The sequence below is a fragment of the Muntiacus reevesi genome, chromosome 11 (genome assembly GCF_963930625.1).
Source record: "Muntiacus reevesi chromosome 11, mMunRee1.1, whole genome shotgun sequence".
In the NCBI taxonomy this organism is placed as follows: domain Eukaryota; kingdom Metazoa; phylum Chordata; class Mammalia; order Artiodactyla; family Cervidae; genus Muntiacus; species Muntiacus reevesi.
In genome coordinates, this window is record NC_089259.1 from 19,977,052 (window position 1) to 20,002,185 (window position 25,134).

Consider the following 25,134-nt stretch of genomic DNA (forward strand, 5'->3'; position numbering starts at 1 on the left):
GACTGTCCATCACAGGCCACGCCCTCCCCATGCCCAACTCCCCCCACGGCTCCGCCCACGAGGGGGCTGGGACCCAGGACGCCACGCGGAAAACTTGTCCACTCCCTTGGAGATTCTATTGGCTGGAGGGCCGTGGGAAGCTACTACCGGCAGCCAATTGAGGTGCACAGTCGGCCCTGTGTGGGCGGGGGGAGTGCCGCAAGGTTCCTCAGGAGCCAATAGAGAAGAGGAACGACGAAGCGCTTCCTGAGTTCGAGGGTCGGCGGAAGATGGCGGCTGCTGAAAGGCGTTGGTGCTTGTGCGAGTTATTGAGGTGAGGAGCGGGTGGTGTGGGCTCGCAGGCGTTTTCTATACTGCAGTGCTACTTGTCTGCCCAATGCGACTAATGTGTGCGGGCAGGGGCTTTCCTTGTCATGAATTTAAGCTGTCTTCTCAAGGCCAGTGAGCTTTCCCTTTGGGGTCTTGTGGATAGACGAGAAAGTTGAGTTGAAGACCCGGTTTACCGCGTTTACTTTCACTGCCTCACTGCTCTCTGAGAGCTCGCTTTTCCTCTTTGGTTTAGCTTTTTCTTTCTCTTGTGTTCACTCCAATTAGCCTGTTATAAATTACTCATATTCGTTTCTCATTTTCCTTTATGATTGAGCCACAAATTCATTCTCCATTCTATCATGCTCTTTTTGGTGAAGAAGAAACTGGATCTTCTTTATCTTAGTTTGCCCTCTTTCGCTTGTCGAAACTATCACTGTTAACTTATGTCATTTTAATGTCAAGTTTATGTTGCGTCCTCGTCTTGATTTTCCTTTGATTTCTTTTCTGGTTGATGTAAATGTAGTTATATAAGATATTTCCTGTGTGCTGTGCTTACTTACTCAGTCGTGACCGACTTTCTGCGAGCCCACCAGCCTCCTCTGTCCTTGGGGATCCTCCGGGCAAGAATACTGGAGTGGGTTGCCATGCCCTCCTCCAGGGGATCTTCCCAACACAGGGATCCAACCCAGGTCTCTCGCATTGCAGGCGGATTCTTTACCGTCTGAGCCACCAGGGAAGCTACCTTTTTGTCTTTATTGCATAGATCATACATTGTGGGGTTTTTTTTTTGTAGAAAAATTAGGAAATAGATGTGCAAAAAATAAGTCTTCAGAAATGCTACAATCCAGAGATAAACTATTGATAACAATTTGGTGTAAAACTCCCAGACCCTTTCCCCACGTTTGTTGTTGTAATACTACTGTATTTTGTGTGTGTTGACTTACACTAATAAAACAGAAGACTTAGTATATTCTACCTACACAGCTCTTTTAACGCCTATGTATTTTTGTTCAGGTTGAAAATTTATCATTAATATGATAGCGTCCTGAATAGCAGTGTATATGTATTCTCTCCAGAATTCAGGTATTATTTCTTTTTCACTTTTGACCCCCCTACTTCAAATTCTGTAATGATTATTTAAAACATTCCAAAAAAATAAATAAATAAATAAAACATTCCAACACGAAAGTCTACTTTCAGAGCTTTCATATTCTTCTCTGCTGTTTGAAATATCCTTAACTCCCTGCTTTGCACATGATAATGACTAAATAAAAATTTTGCTGAATGGAATGACTCACTGTTGATTACACTTACCTTTTTAAGGTCTTGTGCTTAAATATGAATCAATATTTAATGACACATTTTAGTTACATTTAAACAAATTCTACGTGGGTAGGTTTTTTTTTTTTTTTTTTTTTTTTTTTTTTCAGGAGCATTTTAATAGTGCTCTATTGTTTAGATACATACCAATTTCTTTTACATCATCCTTGATTAATTTACTTACTGTTAACATGAATTCAAAGCAGATATACAGTTTCTTTTATAGTAGAGCAAATTTGGAAACAGACACAATTTGCCATCAGCAAATCTTAATCTTCAGAAAACAACATCTCCACAAGGTTGGCCTGAAGACACTCAGATTCTACCAGTTTTTGAGGTGTTCCATACTTAAGTAGCGTAGGCACTGCAGTTAATTTCAGGTTTTTCCTGAAGTCATTATTTGGATCTTTCCAATAAGGTTTTTCTCCTACTTGGCAGTAGATGAACACACATCCTTCACCAACATGCTTCAGCCCCTCTCGTACGACTGGTTCAGCCTGCACGCAGTCGGGGCACCAGCTTTTCCCTTCGGCGTCCAACGTGGGTAGTTTTGATGTACAAGTACGGTAGGATGTTTGATAAATTTCTTAATAGAAGCTGTATGTGTATCTTTGAAACTAACAGATTGAAAACAAGAACTGGGTTAGCTTTAGTAATTAATATGATTTTTTTCTGATTGTAAGTTGAATAGTTCAGTTTGAAAATCCTATCACATTTATTTTCCCACTTAAGTCATTTGAAGAAAATGTCATGGAAATCTTTGAATTCTGTGAGTCAGCAACATTTTAAATTAAACCGCTTTTCTTGTCTTGTCCTAGGAAAGGAAAGCTAACTGTTTAAGATAATATTGCTTTCATGAACTGATATATTCCAAACGTTAAGTGGCTAGTCTTACCACTTCTGTCAAACTTTTGTCCATTTCTTCCCAGCAGTGGTTCTTAAATTGTGATTCATTGTGGTTCGTAGGCACCTTAGAGTCCCTAAGACCCTTTCAGCGACTCCTCTAAGTAAAAATTATTTTTATATAATGTTAAGATATAATGTTTAGAGGACACAGTTTTCGTTTTGTTGACATTTGCACTAATAGTGCAAAAGTCTTGGTGGATAAAACGACTACTTAGCACAAATCAAGGCAGTGTTCTCAAACTGTACTAGTAGTCATTGTGTTTTTCACCTCTATGCACTTGATAAAGCCAGTTTTTCTTTAAAATGTCCTTGAGGAAGCAGTAAAAATTATTAATTTTGTTAAATCTAAACCCTTGTGTACTATCTTTCTACTATTCTGTATGACAAAATGGATTGAACACATAAAGCACTTCTCCATACCGGAGTAAAATAGTTGTCTTAAGGAAAACCTCTTGTATGACTGTCTGCATTGCAAGGTGAAGTAGACATACTTTTTAGAGGACACAGTTCTTATTTGGAAGAACAACTGACAGACAAACCATGATTCCTTTGACTCAGTATTTAGTAGGTATTTTCTGGAAAATGAAGGAATTGACTCTTGCTTCAAAGAAAACAAGTGACTGGGACTTCCCTGGCAGTCCAGTGGTCAGACTCCGCACTTCCACTTTCTGGAAGTGTTCAGAGATCCCCTAAGCTGCGTGGCAGCTAAGAAAACAAAACAAAACAAAACAAAAAAATAAGTAACAGGTTCAGAAACATTTAGGGAAGCAGTGGTTTCAGGGTCATGGAAACAGATAGACATAGAACTCAGAATAGAATTGGAGACATCTAAGTTTCCTCTTCCCTCAAAAATTGTTCTACTTTAGGTGAAGTGAGAGAAGATAAATGATTTAGTATCTCACCAAACTTTGAACTGTGGAATATTCACCATTTGGAAGACATATTTCTTTGGATTACATGTTGTCATCTTTGGGTCAGATGCCATTCCCAGTCATATCTTGTTTAGATTAATGATTAAATTTATTTTAATCCTTTAATACATAATGCATATGCTGAATTAGGAGAAAAGTGGATCAACATTGATTTTTACTGCTGATTAAAAAGAAAAAGTACATTGCATTGACTTGCCAGCATGCTGTGGAATTAAAGAGGACTTGCACTTTTGACATTAGATATTTTATAAAATTTGTAGAATTTTAATAGCTGAGTATTTTGTTAGACTCACAAGCAATAAAATTTTCTTTCTTTGATACTAATATATAAAACAGTTATGTGAAACTAGACTTCAATTTGTAGCCTGTCATTTTTTACTATTATTATTTTTATTTATTTATTTTTAATTGAAGGATAGTTGCTTTAAAATGTATTGGTTTCTGCCATACATGAATCAGCCATCCGTATATGTATGTCCCCTCCTGCTTGAACCTCCCTTCCACTTCCCACCCCATCGCACCCCCTAGGTTGTCACAAAGCACCAGGTTGAGCTCCCTGCATCATACAGCAAATTCCCACTGGCTGGCTATTTTACATAGGTAACGTATGTGTTTCACTGCCACTCTGAATTTGTCCCACCCTCTCCTTCCGGTACTGTGTCCACAAGTCTGTTCTCTATGTTTTTGTCTCTATTGCTGCCCTGCAAATAGGTTCATCAGTACCATTTTTTAATGACATGATATCCATTTTCACCATTCCCCTCTCGTTTCAGGTTTTTTTATTCATTACTTTTGCCCGGGCTATTCGTATTTGGAACTTTGTGTGTGTTTTCACTTATTGTCCTTTGGCGTTTCCGACTGCTGCTACAGAGAGAGAAAAAGGCAGCGTCATCTAGCAAAACTGGGAAAAGTCAAACGGTGATTGCATTTTTCCATCCATACTGCAATGCTGGCGGAGGAGGAGAAAGAGTGTTATGGTGTGCCTTAAGGGCTCTACAGAAAAAGTAGGTATGCATCTTCCTCAGCTAATTTGGTATATTATTACTGTTTTTAAAAAATCATTACCCAGAATGTGTCTTTTCTAATACCTTATTCCTAGCCAGGGACTCCTTTTTAAAACTATTCTTTAGCAAGGAACCACTTCTTTCATATGCCGACCTATCTTATAAGATCCTATTGAAGGGCTTCCCTGGTGGTCTAGAGGTTGAGAATCTGCCTGCCAGGGCAGGGATCACGGGTTCAACCCGTGGTCTGGGAGGTTCTCACATGCTGTGGCGCAACCGAGCCCTGTGTGCCGCAGCTTACTGAGCCAGTGCTCCAGAGCCCCCACGCCGCAAGTACTGAAGCCCGCATGCCTGCAGCCTGTGTTCTGCAACAAGAGAAGCCGCTGCTCTAAGAAGCCCACCCACCACAAGGACGAATAGCCCCCCCACTAGCCACAACTGGAGAAAGCCCGTGTGTAGCAACTAAGACCCAGTGGAACCAAAAATAAATGAATAAATAAATCTTTTTTTTTAAATATCCCATTGAATTTTATCTTTACCATTGATATGATAAAGAAACAAAGTATCTGCCCTTTTATGGCATAATTTAGTGGGGATAACTGATCACCTTGTGGAGACATATATCAACTGGTATGTGGAGGAGATGGAATAATAAACAGAAATAGACCAAATACTATGAAGTGTTTTAATACTTTGAATACTTTTAGTCAGTGGTGATACACAGCAAATATTGTCTATGAAAGCATCTATTTGATTCTGATTTTCATATCATTACCAGTTGGATGTCATTACCAGTCTTAAGTAAGGTACCATGTTATTTAACAGAAAGAATTTGGTTTTACACATCCTTTAATGTTTTAGGCTTCCTTCTCTCCACTCCAGTCCCACACGAAACAGCATAGCAAAGCACAGGTTCCATTATTGTTTTATCATATAAGGAAGAATGTTATCTGTCCATGGTGACCCTACTTCCTGGCACACACCCTTCATTCAGTTTCAAAGTCCTCATGAGTAATGCCCTCAGCTTTCTGTTTCTCTATTCTAAGGCCATCTTGGCTTCTAGCCACCATTTCTGTGTGTCCTCTGCCATCTCCCATAACTCGCTAAATGCGGAGAACTTTCTTAAATCCTGTATTAACCCCACCTCCTTGAAGCCTGCCCTGCTCTAGCCCCTGCTCTTCTTTCTTTCTCAGGGCAGTGTGCATTAGCCTTGTCTCTGGATTACTGAACTCGTGAGAGCAGTGGTCAAGTGTCACGAGATTTGTACTCGTACTGCCCCGCGACCCCTGTTACTCCTCCAGCTCACTAACAAGCAAGCAAACAAAAATCCAAATAATCAGTACGACATGGAAGATGCTTTTGCATCTTTCTCTTGCCACTTTTTGTCTCTCATCTCTCCTCACCCCTTTAACACATACTTTGCTCTAGCCTACTAAACTCGGGGCACATACCTTTTTAAGATTCCTTGTCTTTTCATCTAGTGTTCCTTTTTTTCCTGAAACAACATGTTTCTCCTTAGTTAGTTCCTACAAATCTTTCCTGACTCGACACGAGATCCAGGACACTGGATTTTCATTCAGTCTCCCCATTCTCTGTATGACTCAGAGAATAATTATAAATACAACCAGAGTGCGGCCAAAGTGTTAAAATCACAAGAAGGTGTTTTTCCATATTTTCATTATATATAATTGTGATGCAGGCTCAAGGCCCAGCTTTTAAAACCTTGGTGCATTTCTCAGATTAAAACCCTGAGTAAATGTTACGTGGCAGCCTGGATGGGAGCGGAGTTTGGGGGAGAATGGATACATGTGTTTGTATGGCTGAGTCCCTTCACTGTTCACTTGAAACTGTCACAACATTGTTAATTAGCTATACCCAAGTATAAAATAAAAAGTTAAAAATAAATAAAGAGATGATAGGACAAAAAAAAATCTCTGAGTAATGCTTTAGCATTTATGATCCTGTCTCAAGGTACCTTTGTGCTGTGCTGTGCTCAGTCACTCAGTCATGTCTGATTGTGCAACCTCATGGACTGTAGGCTTCTCTGTCACTGGGGATGCACCAGGCAAGAATACTGGAGTGGGTTGCCATGCCCTCCTCAGAGATACTTTTAGTGAATGTTAACTACCTTTTGTGAATGTTAACTCTTGGTTATGAATATTTTATTAATATTCTGTTACCGGCTCAGTGGTAAAGAATCCTCTTGACAGTGCAGGAGATGCAGGAGATGTGGGTTCGATTCCTGGTTCAGGAAGATCCCCTGGAGAAGGAAATGGCAACCCACTCCAGTATTCTTGCTTGGAAAATTTCATGGACAGGGGAGCCTGGCAGACTATAGTCCTTGGGGTCGCAACGAGTTGAACGTGACTGAGCACAGGCTAAATCATCATTTTAATACTGAGAAAGTTCTCAAAATAACATTTTTGAACATTTCTTAAGAATGAAAATGCCTCATTTATAAATCAGCTATTTTGTTGATGTCTGCTATGTGCAAAACCCTTAGTAGAGGGAATAGCAAAGAACTAGAAGTTTCCTTAGGACGACTAACGTTTTAGTTGTAGGGCAGTGAAAGACCCAGGTAAAGTGGAGTCATAAAATCAGTGGAAAACATTTTTTTTTTAGTCTGAAAATAAGCTTTTTTATGATCATGAGAAAAATGATCTACAATGCTTTACTTGTTTTCACCTAAACTACTGAAATTCTTACCTTATTTTAGGTATCCAGAAGCACTTTATGTTGTTTATACTGGCGATGCCGATGTCAGTGGCCAACAAATACTGGAAGGTGCTTTCAGAAGATTTAACATCAGGTTAACTCGCCCAGTGAAGTTTGTTTTCTTAAGGAAGCGCTACCTTGTGGAAGATTCACTCTATCCTCATTTCACACTGCTGGGCCAAAGTCTGGGATCCATTTTCCTGGGCTGGGAAGCTCTGATGCAGTGTGTTCCTGATGTTTACATTGATTCAATGGGCTACGCTTTCACACTTCCTCTGTTTAAGTATCTAGGTGGTTGCCGAGTTGGAAGCTACGTTCATTACCCCACCATCAGCACGGACATGCTCTCCGTCGTGAAGAATCAGAATGTGGGATTTAACAACGCAGCCTTCATTACCAGGAATCCTTTTCTCAGCAAAGTAAAGCTCATCTACTACTATTTATTTGCTTTTATGTATGGGCTTGTTGGTTCTTGCAGTGACATCGTCATGGTCAATTCTTCTTGGACACTGAACCATATTCTCTCACTGTGGAAGGTTGGGAACTGCACTAATATTGTTTATCCACCTTGTGATGTACAAACATTCTTGGATCTTCCCTTACATGAGGAGAAGGCAACCTCGGAACACTTACTGGTTTCAGTTGGCCAGTTCAGGCCTGAAAAGAACCATCCTTTGCAGATCAGAGCCTTTGCTAAATTGTTGAATAAGAAGGAGAGTGAATCTCTTCCTCCACTTAAACTTGTGCTCATTGGAGGTTGTCGTAACCAAGATGATGAACTCAGGGTAAACCAACTGAGAAGGCTTGCTGAGGACCTCGGAGTTCAAGAAGACGTGGAATTTAAAATAAACATTCCGTTTGATGAGTTAAAGAATTACTTGTCTGAAGCAACAATTGGTCTGCATACCATGTGGAACGAGCATTTTGGGATTGGTGAGTTTGTGCTGTAAACACTTTGTGGTGGTGAGATGAGATAACACATTTTCGGTGGTTTTGAAAAAATAATTGTACTCTGATTTCATCCAGTCCCCAGTCTCTTCCCAGAGTCCACCAAGTGCGTGTTCCTCATTTGAGACCCTGTAAAACATATACCCTCGTGACTCAGACGTTAAAGAATCTGCCCCCAGGGCGGGAGACCTGGGTTTGATCCCTGGGTCAGAAAGATCTGGAGAAGGGCATGGCAACCCACTCCAGTATTCTTGCCTGGAGAATTCCTTGGACAGAGGAGCCTCGTGGGCTACAGTCCATGGGGTCACAAAGAGTCGGACATGACTGAGCAACCTAACACAAAACATTTAACCAATGATAATATTTTTTGACCACTCACTGTATGGTGGTTACTTTCAAGGTCTTTACAAGTATTATCTGATTTAATCCTCTCTAGGACTTTATAGATATTATGGTTATTTCCATCTTATCAACAACACAGAGAGTTTGGAACTTGCCCAGTCCCACAGTAATAGAAGAGGGCAGATTCTAATCCAGACAGCGCCTGCTCTTAACTCCCACATTTCTCTCCACACTTCACCCCGTCTGTGTGCTGGTTTAGATCCCTGGGCCTCATCCTAGCCCCCCACCCAGGGGCCACATCAGGATCCCTGGGTGGGCGCAGGCGGAGATGAGGTAAAGCCTCTCGGGTGATTCTGTTGTGCTCCAGGAGCTGAGAACCCCTGTCCCCAGGTGGGCTCTTCCCAGTCACTTTTTTGATTCTTCTATTGATTCTGGTGGTTCTTTTATTCTTTATTTGATGCTCTATTGGAATGGCCTCAGGTGTTGGGTTTGGATGACCGTGTTAAGGGTGGAGACTTTCACCCCGAGAGGCCGCCAAGAGCAGAGGCCGGTGAGGCGCCGAGTCTCGCGCACGCGGAGGGGGATTTGGCTGTGGGACATGTGAGTGCATGTCCAGCAGCTGTAGCACATGTGAGTCTGAAGTGAGGGGAGGGGCCTGACCTGGGAGCAGAGTGAGGACTTCTCCAGTAAGTGACCGCAGCCCTGTGGCCGTGGCCAGGATGGCACGGGAGAGTCTGGAGAGCCAGAGGCTGCCCGGAGTGTAACAGCGACAGGTCACAAGTTGGCAGAAGAGCGGCCAGCGAAGGAGAAGAGGGGGAACACCAGGCAGAGCAGTCGTGGAAACTACGAGAGGAGAGGGTTGAGGGGAGAAGGAGAACAGTGAAGATTTCAGTGCTCCTGAGATGCTGAGCGAGATGAAGACGTGGTGGGCGCCCTGGGCAAGAGCGGTATCAGTGGAGCAGTGGGCAGAGGGCCGGGGGCGGTGAGGGAGCCCTGAGTGCAGGTGAGCTGGCGGAGCTGGTGAGCTCAGACCACGCTGGCCCAGAGCTATCTGCAAAACAGAGACGGAAGGAGAGACGGTGCCAGGGGACGGCGTGTGACTTGGTGAGAGGGTGGGTGTGTGTGCACGCACTCACAGGGGCTTGGCTTTTATGAGTTTGAACTAGCTTAAGTGCTGATAGGAAGGGCCAGTAGAGAGGGAGAAGTGGAAGTTTCTGGAGAGGGTAAGACTGATGAGGTCAAAGTCTCTAAGACTTCGTCTAAGTATAGAGGAATGGTACGCAGCCTTGAACAGAGAATGGTGTAATTCATATTTTTCAAATAAGAGTTCAAATCAAAGCATTACCAGAAGATTCTGTTCTGTAGAGATTTCACCAGTGTTGAAGAGAGTTGTGATGGTTTCATTTCTCTCCCGTGTGTTTAGGATGATAGCAGCTCTGTACCTTCCTTTGGAGAAGTAAGAAAGCAGTCACCTAAATCATTTGCTGAAGGGCTTAGTTCTTTCTAGAAACATGGGTAAGAAAGGCAGGCCAGATTTATATCCTCAGCTATATCACTGGCAGAGACTAACCAAAACTTTGGTATAGTTCAGTGCTGCTTTTGGGCACATAATTCTCTCAAATTTGCCAGAAATCCAAACAGTAACATAAACACCAGCCTTACTTAGAATGTGTCACTAAGATGGCTTACTTTCTTCCTTTTTTTCTCCTAGTGCTGTAATTTGAACTGTTAACATACTGGGTTTTTTTTTTAATCTTTTTTTACACCTTTTATCTTTTAATATCCATTATCTACCATCTTGCTAATAACATTCTCCAGTCTTTGTTTTATTATCTGCAATAGTTTTTTTTTAAGACAATTCTTGCGACTACTTGTCTGTTTTAATAAAGAACAAAGCAGATTTATCGTGAAGCCTTGAAAACTGAAAAACTTACATTTTATTTTGCACCAGAGAAATTAAATGAGTAAATTTGGAGAGACACAGACATTTACTTAAATTGCTCGAGTCTTTTTAAATTTGTAAAGCGTTCTGCTCATCCTTGTTCTTATAAGCACATTCAGAGATTTAAAAGACTTGATTTCTGTTCCTCAGGAATTGTTGAGTGTATGGCAGCCGGCACGATTGTCCTCGCACACAATTCGGGGGGCCCGAAGCTTGACATTGTTGTTCCTCACCACGGCAAGAGGACTGGATTCCTGGCTGAAAGTGAAGAGGCCTATGCTGAGACCATGGTTCATATTCTTTCTATGTCTGCGGAACAGAGGCTCCAAATCAGAAACAGTGCCCGTGCGTCTGTAAGCAGATTCTCCGATCAGGAGTTTGAAGAGACGTTCCTATCGTCTGTGGAACGATTATTCCAAAAATGCCACACCTGTACAGATTAAAGATGTTTTGTATAAAATAGTTGGATACCTTCATATGTTAGTATTTTTCTAAACTCATTCCTTGTTGTGATAAAGTTAGTCTTATCCTGACTCTTTTGAAAAGACCCTGATGCTGGGAAAGATTTGAATGCAGGAGGAAAAGGGGAAGACAGAGGATGAGATGGTTGGATGGCATCACTGACTCAATGGACATGAGTTTGAGAAAACTCTGGGAGTTGGTGATGGACAGGGAGGCTTGGCGTGCTGCAGTTCATGGGGTCGCAAAGAGTCGGACACGACTGAGCAACTGAACTGAACTGAATTGATCTTTAACTCAAGGCCCTTGCTTATCCATAAGCAAGGCCCTCAGCAGTATGTACATATAGCCAAGGTATTTATTTCAATGGAAAAAGGCAGAATTACCTAAATGGGAAAGGTAACCTTATATTGTGTAAATGTAAAAATTTTAGATTAGGGTTTGGGCTCAAATTCTGAAAGAAAAGAAACAATTTTAATTTTGGTATAATTCATTATTTTTAAATTTCTATTTGTCAGGTTACTTTAGAAACTAGGAAAGAGAATTTCCTTTTAGAAAAAACAGAAATGTTGAAAAAAAATGGATGACTGATAATTGATTAGTACTTTAGAATTGTTGTGACATGTTGGGAACACAAAAAAATTCTGATACATTTAAATTCAAACAATATTGTGGATAAACTTTTTGAATACTTCTAATGATCCTCTTAAAAGGACAAAAACTTTAAGCAGGCTTAATCGTGTTCTAAAAGCAAATAGTCAAAAGACAGGCTGACTCTGATTGCTCTATGGGTGTGCCAGGGCATATAAGTAACCATTTCCATCACTAGGTACTTGTGAAAATAATATTCTCTTATAGTGCTGTCAGTATGTTTTTACGGCCCTCTCGTTATCCCTTAACATTTTCACATCCCAGAGGCTAGAAGTCAGCTTTTTAAAGTCATTTAAGAGGTCTGAGTCAGAACATCGCAGTAAGTTGATTTTCAGATGGCGATGATGTAAGATGGGGAACCGTCCACCTGGTCTCTAATCAGCATCATGCATTGTAAGGTGATGAGGTGGCAGTTTGCATAGAGCACCGGACTAGCAGGAAGAGTAGCTGGACCTGACCTCAGCTCGTCATCTACAGACGGCTGACCTTTTGATGCAAAAGCTGCTCCTTAATTTTTCTGAGTCTCAACTTCTTTCCCTGTAACCTGGAGCTGTATTGGCTGTCCTCACTGCCTGTCATAATTGTAATGAAAACAAAACACGGAAGGTATGTGAAAGTACTTTAAAAATTATGAAGTTACTTTTTTTTTTTTTTCCTAATATTTTTATTTATTTATTTGGCTGCACCAGGGTCTTAGCTGCGGCATGTGAGACCCAGTTCCCTGACCAGGGATCGAACCCAGGCCCCCCGAATTGGGAGCCCAGAGTATTAGCCACTGGACCACCAGGGAAGTCCCTGAAGTTACTTTAATTACAGGTAACAATATGTGGTAAATGTCTTCTGTACTCCTATCTTTATCAGTGCATTATGACCCTAGGTAAATTCTTGTTACTAAGCCAGTAACTAGGAATCATTATAATTTAACAGGACTTCTATCCTGAATAACTGATAACCAGCATGGAAAAATGAATATATGTGTGTGCAGATATGGTTATTGAGAGCTATAACTTTCAGCATTTGCTCCACACATAATCAGTTCCTTCTAGTGCAGTGAACTGACCTTCATAGTCTTACACATCTTTGTCTCAGGGGCATGTGAAAGAGGTAAACTTTTCCTTTCCAGTCGCCTCTTATCCATTCATGGAGTCAGCCAGCTTCATTATCTGCTTACAGTTACATTGTTGATTTGTTGTCTGCAGGCCCTCTTCTGTCTCAGACCAAAAAGCACCAAAACAGAGTCCAGGGATGTTGACATACCAGAGTAGCCTTGTGCTGGAGATTATTCAGTTTAGAAAAGAAAAACTGGTGGAAACGAGCTGGAAGGAGCCCTAGTCTCATTTCTCTTATTTTCAAATTTACAGAGAGGAACAAGGTAAAGAGCTTCAGTTCCATCAGTATCCCAGAGGTATTTAATGACAAAATCAGGATTACCACCTGGATGTAAAAAGCTCAGTGCTTTTCCTTCTCTTATAGCTCTTCTTTGAGATGAGATCCATGACCACTGCCCACTCAGCTTACCCATCTACTCAAGGAAAATCATGGGACTAAAGATAAAATGAACAGAGCAAAAGTAGAGGATGTAGTAAAGGAAGAAAGGATTCTGAAATTTCACAAAATATTATTTAAACTCCTTCAAAATGGTTTTCATTTATCACAAACATTTCACTAAAAATACAATGTGCGTATGTTAGTGTGTTCTCCTTCAGTGTTCCTAATGCAGTAGTAAATGTTTGTTTCTGAATACCTGATATGAAGAATGACAAAGCTACTGTCTGTGGAGAAACTGAGTTTTGATTCTGATAAGATGTTGCTTTTCGTGGTCCAAACATGCTGTTTTGAACCCACAGCACTGGTGATTCACATTTTATTTCTAGTTGTGCATAATAAACTATATTTACATATTCCTTGTATAGTAATCTAGTTGTATCTTAAATATAATATATATTTAATAGCTACAAGTTCTATTTGTATCTAAATACGACTGAAAGAAGTGGTTTTGTTATCTTTCTTTGACCAGTGTGGTGCCGTTACAGCCTCCCAGTTCACAGACTCCACCCCTCACACAGTCTCTCAGTTGTGAATTGTTTATTACCTACTGAAATGGCAGCCCACTCCAGTATTCTTGGCTGGAGAAGCTCATGGACAGAGAGGAACCTGGCAGGCCACAGTCCATGGGGTTGCAAGAGTCAGACACAACTTAGCAAATAAACCACCACTACTATTTCCAAGTACCCATGCCAAGAATATTTTTTAAAGAAAAAAAGTTTTTAAAGGCAAAACAAAAACCATCTTGTCTCATGTACCCACAAGGAAAGCAGATTGTCAGGTTAATAGATTTTTTTAAATGAATATTTCAGACATGTAAAATACTGCAGAGCTTCATACACTTTAATAATTTCCAGGATAATTTCCAAAGTCATGTTCTAGACAAAATTACGAGATGGGGGCCAGTGTGATTATCAGCGCTTTCAGAATATTTGTGTATTTAATTATACTAATGTACCTGAGACTCCAGAACTATGATATGAATAAATACGTGAAAGTGTGTCTGCTAAGTGTCAGTGGGTACAAGGAAAAAGGTACTTTCCACACCACTGTATATAAAATACAGATAACTAATAACCTACCGTATAGCACAGGGAACTCTAGTACTCTACAATGGCCTACATGGGAAAAGAATCTTAAAAATAGTGGATTTACATATATGTATAGCTGATAGGCTTTGCTGTACCGCAGAAACTAACAACATTGTAAAACAACTACAGTTACATCCATTTAACCACAACCAGAAGCTGTGCGTATTTCTAGAGTCAAATTAGGCCCCTGTGATTTACCCTTCGTCTCCACTGTCCTCTGCTGACTCTTACCCTCTTTCCCCACCCTAATTAAGGCCGCCCTTGGCTTTAGAGAAGCATCCGTTCCAGTAGTCTAGTGCTGTGTGCGCACTTGGATCACACATAACTATTAAAGACACTTAGAAGGGAAGTTAAGGGTTGATATTCTTGGTACCATTTAAAGAATGATCAAGTTGATAGATACATACATAGTTACCGAGACACCTAATTTTTCTAACAATTTATTCTGAAAACATGCAAGTGTGATCAATAATTTCATTGTTTTCTTGGTTTTGCAGTGTATCAATGTGACATTTTAGTTTTACTTTCATCAAAGACCAGATATTGCAGTCAGAATTCTATCACTTAGCTACAACCATTCTGTCCTTCATAACAGCAGATACAATAAATCAGAGTATCTACTAAACTCTAAACACAAGTTCAACACTGGGATTGTTATAATTAATACAAAAAAAAAGTTGAAGTCTAGGTTCCTGCCTCAAAGAGCTTACAGTCTTAATTAGAAATTGTATTAGCATTTTTCAGTTAAACATTTCTGGCATTGGGCTAACCACTATATATAAAAAAGACCATCATGAGAAATAAAGACCAGATATAGTCCCTGCCTTCCAGAAGTTTATACATTTGAAACTATTAGAAAATAATTTAGTGAGACACTAAAATGATTCTTTGGTACACGATTCTCTCCTTGCTCAGTTACCTTACTTCCATCAGTGTCAACATCAGCTCCAAAAAAGCATATTCAGCACACCCTAAGAAATGTAAAAAATCATGGTTTTATAAAATAACAGATTATTATTATTATTATTTTTTAAATATTATTTTATTAGTTGGAGGCCAATCACTTCACAACATTTCAGTGGGTTTTGTCATACATTGACATGAATCAGCCATAGAGTTACACGTATTCCCCATCCCGATCCCCCCTCCCACCTCCCTCTCCACCCGACTCCTCAGGGTCCTCCCACAGATTATTATTTTTAATGAATGAGTCTGTATATTAGTTTTCTATCACTAACAACAAACGTGACCACAAACTTAGTTAAAAACAACAAAAATGTATTATCTTACAGTTCCGTCAGTCAGAAGTCTAAAGTGGAGTTCATGAGGCTAAAATCAAGGTGTTGGCAGGGCTGCATTCCTTTGGCAGGCTTTTGGGGTGAAAGCTTTTCCAGCGTCTAGAGAGAGGCTGCCTGCATTCCTTGGTTTGCGGCCCCTTCCTCCATCTTCAAAGCCAGCAGCAACAAGCTGAACCCCCTCAGCTGCCACCTCTCTGATTCGCTTCCTCTTCCACCTTCAGAGACTCTTGTGCTGACACTTAGCCCACCTGAATAATCCAAGATAACCTCCCTATTTAAGGTCAGCTGGTTAGGAATCTTAATTCAACCTACAGTGTGAATTCCCCTCTGCCAGGTAAAAATATATTCACATTTTTTGGTGTGCCTGGGGTTGGGGGGGAAGTCACGTTACTATGCCGACCACATACATAATCTGAAAGATTTCTTAATAGGAATGTTAAAGGAAAAATAAGAATTTCTACATTCAAAAGTTAAGTCCCACTGTCTAAATTGAGAGAAAAACTAATAAAGCCTTGGGATTACTAGAAAACCCTTACAATAAATGAATATTTATGACTTGTTCCCACAGAGACACTATAACATACAAACAAAAAAAAGTTCAACAGTCACAGTTGAATATTTTGACTGGTGGTTGATATTCCTTGATCTTCATCACCAATACAAATTTTGTCATCAGATGGAATAAAAATACTCTCCAAACCTTCATTTAATTCTGAATATTTCTGCATGCCTATCCCCTCTGTTTTTTCTAAGTTTCCAGCATCTTTAGAAGAACTAGAAACCTCTTCTCTTTTTTCTGCCTCGTTGAAAGTAGCCAGTTTTTCCAGAGATTCTACTACTTCATTTCTCATTTCATCTTCAGATTCTTCAAAATTTCTGAAATAATAAGCAGTAAAAATATACTTTGTGGTATCAACACACTGATGAAGACATGTGAAAATGTGTCCCTTCCTAAGCCCCACTCCCCAACTGAGCAATATGAAAATTGCTTTTTCATCCAGGTAATAAATTGTTTATCAGTCTGGTTTTTCTTAGGATGATTAACATCCAATGTTGGGAGAATCAATATTTTGTTAAGCCAGACCTGTGTTCTACAACCGTTACAATATTTATTAATACCTATTAAACTCTTATGTTTAAACGAAGAGGCAGGAAGAGAAAAAAGATAATGAAATGTCTGCCATATATTGAGCCCTTCCTATGCCAGTGACTGCCCTAAAGCACTTCACATATACTGTGTTTCATCTAATAACAATACTTGAGGTAGACATTATCATCATCAATTTACAAAGAAGCTGGGCTCAAAGAGATTTTGAAAAAGTGACCAGGCTGTCACAGCTACTACCCAGAGACCCACCCATTCTCAAAGGATAGGAATCGGACATGACAGCAACTCACACACACGCGCACATGCACACACTGGTCTCCTCAGCTGGGTCTTTGAGGCTATCTCTGACGCCTCGACAGCAGCATTTTAACTTTTTACCATTTTTACTATATTCCGTGCTTCATGTAGGCCTCTGTGAATGATCTACTTACGTATCATAGTCATCAGACCTTGGATCTGGTTGTTCTGCATCTACTTCAATGTCAGAGGGCACTTCCACCTTCCCCTCATCTTCTTTCAGTGATCCCACTGTTAAATAAATGACAGAGATTAAAGCATCCCAGCCTATACACCTCATGAGGGGCATGCACCTAGCGTTCTGTATTGAACATCAGCCACAATGGTAAAACCTTTGAATAATTCCATTAAAGCAGAGAATAAGACAGATAACAATGGACAGCAACTATTCCACGTTGTACTGAAAGTAGCAGGCAACACCACAAGAGAAGAAAAAGGGAGTGAAAGGAATAACGATCAGAGATGAAGAGACAAACTAACCCCACTTTCGGGGTAGAAGCTTTGATTGTATAGAAAATTTTAAATCTTGTAAAAATGTAAGACTTGCCAACATCATTTGTGCTCAGTCATGTCTTGACTCTTTGCAGCCCCATGAACTGTAGCCCATCAAGCTCCTCTGCCCACAGGATTTTCCAGGCAAGAATACTGGAGTGCGTTGCCATTGCCCGCTCCAGGGAATCTCTCCGACCCAGGGATCAAACCCCTGTCTACTGCATCTCCTGCATGGGCAGGCAGATTTTTCACCACTAGCGCCACCTGGGAAGCCTGCTAACATTATTGGACCACCTTCACTGTTTTTATACACAGTATTCAGCTTATGGGTACAGTAAATCACTGATGTCTGCAGGGAAAACCCAAAGCACATACCCACAACTTTATCTTTTTTTTTGGTGAGGGGGTGAATTCATTGTTGTTATTTAAAGTGTACTTTTGTTCCTCTTGGGGAAAAGATCAGACTGAAGATAGTAAAATATTTCATTTCTTTACAGGAAGCAACATTCCCTCAACAGCTCTAAGATTTCAATGATTATAAGGTAACACTTATTTTATACACTAATAACAAAGAAAACGTTCCCAATAAAATGGCACAATGTTTTCTTAGCCCTTAAAATTTATATTTTATAAATGACTATAAGAACTCTTTTAGTCTTAAGCACACATCTGGAGAAGAGAATGGCAACTTGCTCCAATATTCTTGCCTGGGGAATCCCATGCACAGAGGAGCCTGGCGGGCTACAGTCCTTGGGGTCACAAAAAGTCGGACGTGAGTGAGCAACTAACACTATACTACTACTATATAAGCACACATTTTTAACCTTATGTCACTCTTGTATATTCATAAAAATGAAAATATAAGGTGGAATTAAAAGCAGAGGTATTTTTGTTAACTGTTACATGACAACTCATGTATACATACACAAGTAGAAATTTCACCACACTGTAATTAAATATTTACCTATTTTTAATGAACACAGTTCATCCAAAATCATAGCTTGTATCACCTCCTAAAGTGCATGAAATAAATGGAGTAGATTCATATATCTCATTTATGAGTTAGTCTGGCTACTAAAACAGAGTATTCTTCTTGGCATGGGAATCTGATAGTTTTATTTTTACTTTCCTGTCTCAAGAAGGCAGTTTTAGGAGGCTCTTATTTTTGTTTAACAGGATAGAAGAAATAGTGAAAGGCTAACTACAGAAATGTAAATCAGTTGTTATCAGGATGTGCCACTATGATGTTACCAAGGCAACTATGTAGCCTGAAAACGGACACAAGAAAAGCAGAGGTTACCTTCCCACCAAGGATTCCCTTGGAGTGGCTAAACTATAAACAAAATTACTGACCTGAATTAACTATGCACATGTTACAAAAAAAATACTTGTCCTCCTTAAAACAGTGTAGCTTTTACTAGTAAGATTCATCTAAAAGGACTTTATACAGTCTTACTATTTTAAATTTTCAAAATGAGGACAGGGAGACAGACGTGGTCATGGTGGGGAAAGGAGAGGGAGGGGTCAATGGAGAGTATCACTGAAACACATGTATTATCAGATGTAAAACAGCTGTGGGAAGTTGCTGCATAACATGGGGAGCTCAATCTGGTGCTCTGGGTCAACCTAGACGGGTGGGATGGGTAGGGGGATGGGAGGGAGGTTCAAGAAGGAGGGGATATATGTATCTTTTTGGCTGATTTATGTCGTTGTATGGCAGAAATCAAAACAACACTGTAAAGTAATTATCCTCCAATTAAAAAGAAATAAAATTAGGACTAATTAAACATGTACTTGATAATCTTTCACTTTTAAATGGAATTTAGAACAAGATGCATCAAAGGAGTTTATTTTCAAGAAACTGGATGTTTAAGCTGAAGATATGACAGAGGATATATGAATCACAGTTAAATGTGTGACAACGAATCCTTAAATGCCTTTATAAATTGTGTCTACTACACATATAATCAAAGTTATTAGAATTTACACATGCAGACAGTCTTCACAAAGAGTCTACAGAACCGTAATAATAATTTTTAATGCTGTAATTTCCTTATCCAACTTGATAGCCATACGGCCACTGGCAAACCCATGCCTTTACATCAAGTGATAGTAAAAACTATGCTATGGCTGTATTCTCATTCACAGAGACAGCGTCACCTACTAAGTTCTGGACACGGTAGCAGGCACTACGGATAGAGCGTCAGAGTGGGGTGGTGATCAAGACAAAGCTCTCAGAAGCTATAGCCTAGCAAGGAAGAAAGCTATTTAAACAGAAAATTAACGTGAACTTGATTTTTATGATCAGAGAATTAGTGTCTTGTGGGATACGAGGCAGGGAACCCAATCTCAGATGAATACAAAGGAGACATGCCCTGATGTTTTCTCAAGCACTTAAACCAGTGGTTACCTAAGACTTCCCTGGTGGTCCAGTGGTTAAGACTCTGTGCTCCCGATGGAGGGAACCCAGATCCAATCCCTGGTCAGGGAACTAGATCCTGCAAGATGGAACTAAAACCCAGCCAGACAAGAGAAAAAAAAAAAGATTTTAAAATATTAAAAAAAATAAAACAGTGGTTGCCTGTCAGTGGTACACAGCAGCAGTTTAGCTAAGACCCAGGTTTTTCATAGCAATCAATAAAAATTCAAATAAAATCACTACTACATCTTCTTATGGCCTGAATTTACACATAAATATAATAAGGAAATGTATTTCATGCACTTAACCAATATTTGAGTGCGCACGAATTTCAGTGTGACACTGAATCAATGTGAAACTGTCAGAGGTAGCTAACAGAAAAGTCAGAGACAGTAGACAAATTTGAGGAGCTACAGAAAGCTTAGTAGAATTTTTTGGATTAAAGAGAAGCATGTCAATCAAGTTACAGTCTCTTGAACTCATTCATCCAAATTATTAATTTATTAAGAATCTTCTATATTCCAGACACTTTTGCCAGCTCTGTCTGGAGTACAGGGAAAAGTGTGGAGGGAAGGGTAACTGCTGATAAAACATCCCGACAAAAGTGAGCAGGAGTTCCATCAGAGAGGAATCTTAAGGAAGGATTACTTTGGCAAGGGGCAAGGCTTGCATTCTAAACAGAAGGAAGAACAGGTGATGAGACGTGCCAGCCGCTCTGACGTTTGTTGGGAGGGGCCATTTGCTCTTAAAGGCACTTAGAGTCTGCAGAATCTGGGTTTTATCCAGAGGGTGAGGGAGAATGTTTTGCAGGATTTAAAGCAGAGAAAAGACTTGGTCCTTTTTAGTATCAATATTATCTGGCAGGGGTGCAGTGTGCGTGTGCATGCTTAGTCGCTCAGTTGTGTTAGACTCTTTGTGACCCCATGCATGAATCATAGTCCACCAGGCTCCTCTGTCCATGGGATTTTTTCAGGCAAGAAAACTGGAGTGAGTTGCCATTTCCTCCTCCAGGGGATCTTCCTGACCCAGGGATACAACTCATGCCTCCTGCGTCTCCTGCATTGCAGGCGAATCCTTTACTGCTAAACGGAAAGTTAAGTCGCTCAGTTGTGTCCAACTCTTTGCGACCCCATGGACTGTAGCCTGCTAAGTTCCTCCATCCATGGGATTTTCCAGGAAAGAATACTGAAGTGGGCTGCCATTTCTTCTCCAGGAGATCTTCCCAATCCAGGGATTGAACCCAGGTCTCCCGCATTGCAGGCAGACACTTTACCATCTGAGTCACCAGGGGAGTCTTTACTGCTAAGTCACCAGCAAAATCCCAGGAGTGCAGAGGGATAGCTAAACAAAGATGACCAGAGACAAGAAGTCAAGCTTGCTATTGGGATAGGAAAGATGAGGTGAGGCCAACCAGAGTTAGAGGCTGAAAGACCAATGCAAAGTCCAGCCAGGGACTTCCCTGGTGGCCCAGTGGCTATGCGTTCTGCGCTCCCAATGCAGGGGGCCCAGGTTTGATCCCTGCTCAGGGAACTAAATCCTACATGCTGCAACTAAGAGCTTGCATGCTGCAACTAAAGATCCTGCATGGCCAAATCAAGACCTGGTACAGCCAAATAAAAAAATAAACATTAAAAGAAAAAGCACAGTTGGAGTGGGAGGGAGCGCCTGCTCCCTTAACAGGTCACAAAACAAAATAACCATGCTTTGCTTTGAATGCCACCCTGAGAGGCAAGTTCCTATCTTGCATCCCACTTGTTGGATCAGTTACTCATGTATGCCTAATGTAAAGCCGTCCATGCAAAAATACAGTAAGTTCATGAATAAATTCATGTGGCATGCGAGATCATATTAAGAGTTTTCTACGACTCTTTCAAAGAATCGCAGGGGCAAATGCAAGAAGACACACCAGAGCCACCAGCATGTTGCCATCACAGTGTCCTGAAAGATGTGCACCTCCATCCTACCTGGTCTGGGACCCCAGCCCTTGGCCTCCAGTCTAATCCAGGCCAGCCCAAAGCTTCCTCCCAACCCCACAGCCTCCAGTCCCATCTTACAGACAATGCCTTTATCCCAGGATAGAAGGGGAGGAAGCTGACCAGCAATCACACTGCAGCCTGTGATCTGAAGTTACTAGAAAGAAAGCCCCGAAGAAAGAGAACCATTTTTTCTCTCTCTACCCGCCCTCTCCACCCAAGCCTTGAGTTTTAAGTGTGGCAGCTGAGATAAGTCATAACATCGAAGGACTCCATCTACTCAAGGACCCTGGCCCTTCTACTGCGCCTATTTTAGTCATACCGTCTTTCTCAGTCTCTCAGGTGGGTGGAACTGCAAGTCCTCCCCACCTGAAATGTTCCTTCATCAATAAAATGCCATCCATTCTTTAAGACTCACCTTTCACAGAGATTCCCCTTTTCTTGCACTTCACACACTGGCAGACTCACTCTTCAGAAACAGTCAGCTATGCCTCTTGCATTATTCTCAATATACTTTCTTGTTGTTCTTTCACTTTGTAAACACTCATCAGCCTCCATCACTCTCGGGTTGGTACCCAGGCCCCCCTGCCCCCTCAGCCTCGCATCTCTGAAGCCCCAAAGCCCCGCCTGGGCAGGTGTTCTTTGTTTGACACCTGCCTGTCCCGGTTGGTTTTTCTCGTGGCAGTTCACACCAGATCCTCACTGTGACGCAAATTCCCTCAACCTTTAGAAAACAACAATTTCTGAAGCCAGCACAAGCATAAGCTTGCTAAAAGTTAGAGGCAAAAAAAAAAAAAAAAGAAATCCCCAAAGCCAAAAAAAACTATATTAAGATGTATTTTATTGCCCACTGCATGGTAATTTGAGTCTGCTGAATAGCTGTCAGATTAAATGGACTCTGTCAAGTAGAGCTAAGCCCTAGCTCATCATCTACAAAGCCACCTGCCCTTCCTACCTAATTTTCATCACTCATCAACCGATCCCGTTACAGAAAATGATTCCACTTTTTTCAGAAGTTCAAGTCTTTCATTAATGCATCTGGAACAGGCTTGGACAAAGTAAATCAGCTTCTGAAAAGGCTTTGACACCCTCTCAATTCTCTCTCCAGGCTATTCTTATCCCCGTCCTGCATTTACCTGTCTGACAAAATTCTGCAGGGGACTGGGGATGTACTTAAAAGTAAACTACATACCACATTCTCCATCACTGGCAGAAAGTGAGCTGCTGGTTAGCTGTGCTGCTGCCAAAACACTCAGTAAAGTTCCCGGGGCTTCTCGCCGCCACTGTCTCCTGTTTTCTGGACCGCCTTCGATCTCCATCACTTGGCCGTCTGAAAAGGAGACTGGATTAGTGACAATAAAAATGCTTCTTCAACGGAGCTTTTAAAATCACAGAATGTGAGAACCTTGGTGATAACCTAATCCCACCCCTCATTTTATGACTAAAGAAGCTAAGAAAACTTCAGTGACAATATGACTGTCACAGAGCTAATGGGCAGGAGAGTCATTTTTTGCTTTGCAAACTGGCTATTTTGGTATGTTGACATTTCTATTAAATCATTTATTTTAAATTCAGTTTCCCTTCTTATTGTTTCACTGGCTTAGGATGGATTAAATTATGTTTATTATGTTTGCAAGCCCTTTTCTGTAAACTTAACGATATATTTTGTAATAGTATAAACATGGGTCCATTCACACACTTTTAGTTACTAACTTCAGTAATATACTTACAGACTTCAACTTATGGACGTTAATTTCAGCTCTCCCTCAGCCCCACATGGGCTTCCCAGGTGGTGCTAGAGATAAAGAACTAGCCTGCAATGTATGAGATGTAAGCGAGTTTGATTCCTGGGTCAGGAAGATCCCCCCGAGGAAGGAAAGGCAACCCACTCCAGTATTCTTGCCTAGAGAATCCCATAGACAGAGGAGCCTGGCAGGCTACAATCTACAGGATGGCAAAGAGTCAGACATCACTGAAGTGACTTAGCACACATGGCCCCACGTTATCAAGAACATAGGAAATAAGCAATAAAAATCTCCACCACCTGTAAGATCACACTCAGGTATTGCAGAGACTCTCTGATGAGGAAAGACTATGCCAGAAGCTCAGATGTAAGCAAAAGAAGTTAGATTGAAAATACATCACATTCTAAACAGTCCCAACACTGAAATAGCACATTGGCTTACAAAGCAATTTAATGTGTATCTTTGCACTAACTCTCTAAACTTTGTGGAATAGCTAATATTTCAATTCTGATATTACTGATGAAAAAAAAATGACTCTCCAAGACATTGCAAGGGAGTTATTGGGCTAGCACAGGAAAGCAAATGAAGCCACCTGCCCCTCCTTGAGAGGGAGGTGGGAGCCTGGATCTTTCCTCCCTCACATTCTCACAGCTACTGTGGTCAATTGTCTAGAATAATTAGTAGGCAAGTCTCTGCAGAGGTAGGACGTGGAAGTGTTGGTTGCTCAGTCATGTCTGGCTCTTTGCAGTCACATAGACTGTAGCCCACCAGGCTCCTCTGTCTATGGGATTCTCCAGGCAAGAATACTGGAGTGGGTTGCCATTTCCTTCTCCAGGGTATCTTCCTGACCCAGGGATCAGACCTGGGTCTCCTGTACTGCAGGCAGATTCTTTACCGTCTGAGCCACAAACCTAATCTAAAACAGTGTCTTTTGACAAGTGTTGGATACAAATCTATAGGGACTATAGGGCTTCCCTGGTGGCTCAGATGGTAAAGCATCTGCCCGCAAAGCAGGAGACCCAGGTTCAATTCCTAGGTCGGGAAGATCCCCTGGAGAAGGAAATGGCAACCCACTCCAGTACTCTTGACTGGAGAATCCCATGGACAGAGGAGCCTGGTAGGCTACAGTCCATGGGGTTGCAAAGAGTCAGACACGACTGAGCAGCTTCACTTTCTTTCTTTCGTTCTTATAGGGACTATACTGAAAAGTGAGAACCATCAGGTCAGAGTGAGCACTGGCATTTGGGGAGAACACAGCTGTGTCTGGGGCCTCTCTCTCCTCTTGGTGATGATTTAAGCCACTGACGTCAGCCTCACCCTCGGGCCTGGTGGAGCAGGTGGAGCAGGTGGAGGTGACATCGGCCGAGGCCATCATTTGCGGCAGAGTCTGAGGGGCTCCTGGGGCCCACTGTCTCCTGCAGCCGTGGCACCCGGAATGCACAACTCTCGGTATAAGGAAATAACTCGTGCATTTCAAAGCAGCAAAGTGTGACTAATAGCACCAAACGGTTCTTAGGAAACCTGGAATCCATCAGCTGGCACATTCAAAAACAGAAGTCACCACCATCCTTCTATACAGACTATTATGTACTGAATGTTTGCACGCCATCCCCCCTGCCTCCCCGCCACCAATTCAAA

The 25,134-nt window shown here is 41.2% G+C and overlaps 3 protein-coding genes across 3 annotated transcripts in view; 1 reads left to right on the forward strand and 2 right to left on the reverse strand.

Annotated features, from left to right (window-relative positions):
• Window positions 1-236: 236 nt before the first annotated feature.
• ALG11 (ALG11 alpha-1,2-mannosyltransferase) lies at window positions 237-13,486 on the forward strand. Its single transcript, XM_065902053.1, has 4 exons — window positions 237-313; window positions 4,241-4,471; window positions 7,188-8,119; window positions 10,569-13,486. Exons 1-4 carry the CDS (start codon window positions 270-272, stop codon window positions 10,859-10,861), a joined length of 1,500 nt encoding a protein of 499 aa, XP_065758125.1. The 5' UTR covers window positions 237-269; the 3' UTR covers window positions 10,862-13,486.
• Window positions 1,780-2,168, reverse strand: LOC136144292 (thioredoxin domain-containing protein 17; the record flags this gene model as incomplete). Its single annotated transcript, XM_065902054.1, has 1 exon — window positions 1,780-2,168. A coding segment is annotated over one exon (270 nt), but the record flags the coding sequence as incomplete, so codon positions are not given.
• Window positions 13,487-15,720: 2,234 nt separating the features above from the next.
• The window catches only part of NEK5 (NIMA related kinase 5), a 52,979-nt gene continuing 43,565 nt past the window's right edge, over window positions 15,721-25,134 (reverse strand). The window contains exons 20-23 of the mRNA XM_065901792.1: window positions 24,814-24,911; window positions 22,944-23,081; window positions 17,002-17,098; window positions 15,721-16,338 (exon numbers count right to left, since the gene is read on the reverse strand). Of these exons, the coding sequence (XP_065757864.1) occupies window positions 16,068-16,338; window positions 17,002-17,098; window positions 22,944-23,081; window positions 24,814-24,911 (604 nt within the window). The 3' untranslated portion in view covers window positions 15,721-16,067. The remainder of the gene's footprint in view (window positions 16,339-17,001; window positions 17,099-22,943; window positions 23,082-24,813; window positions 24,912-25,134) is intronic.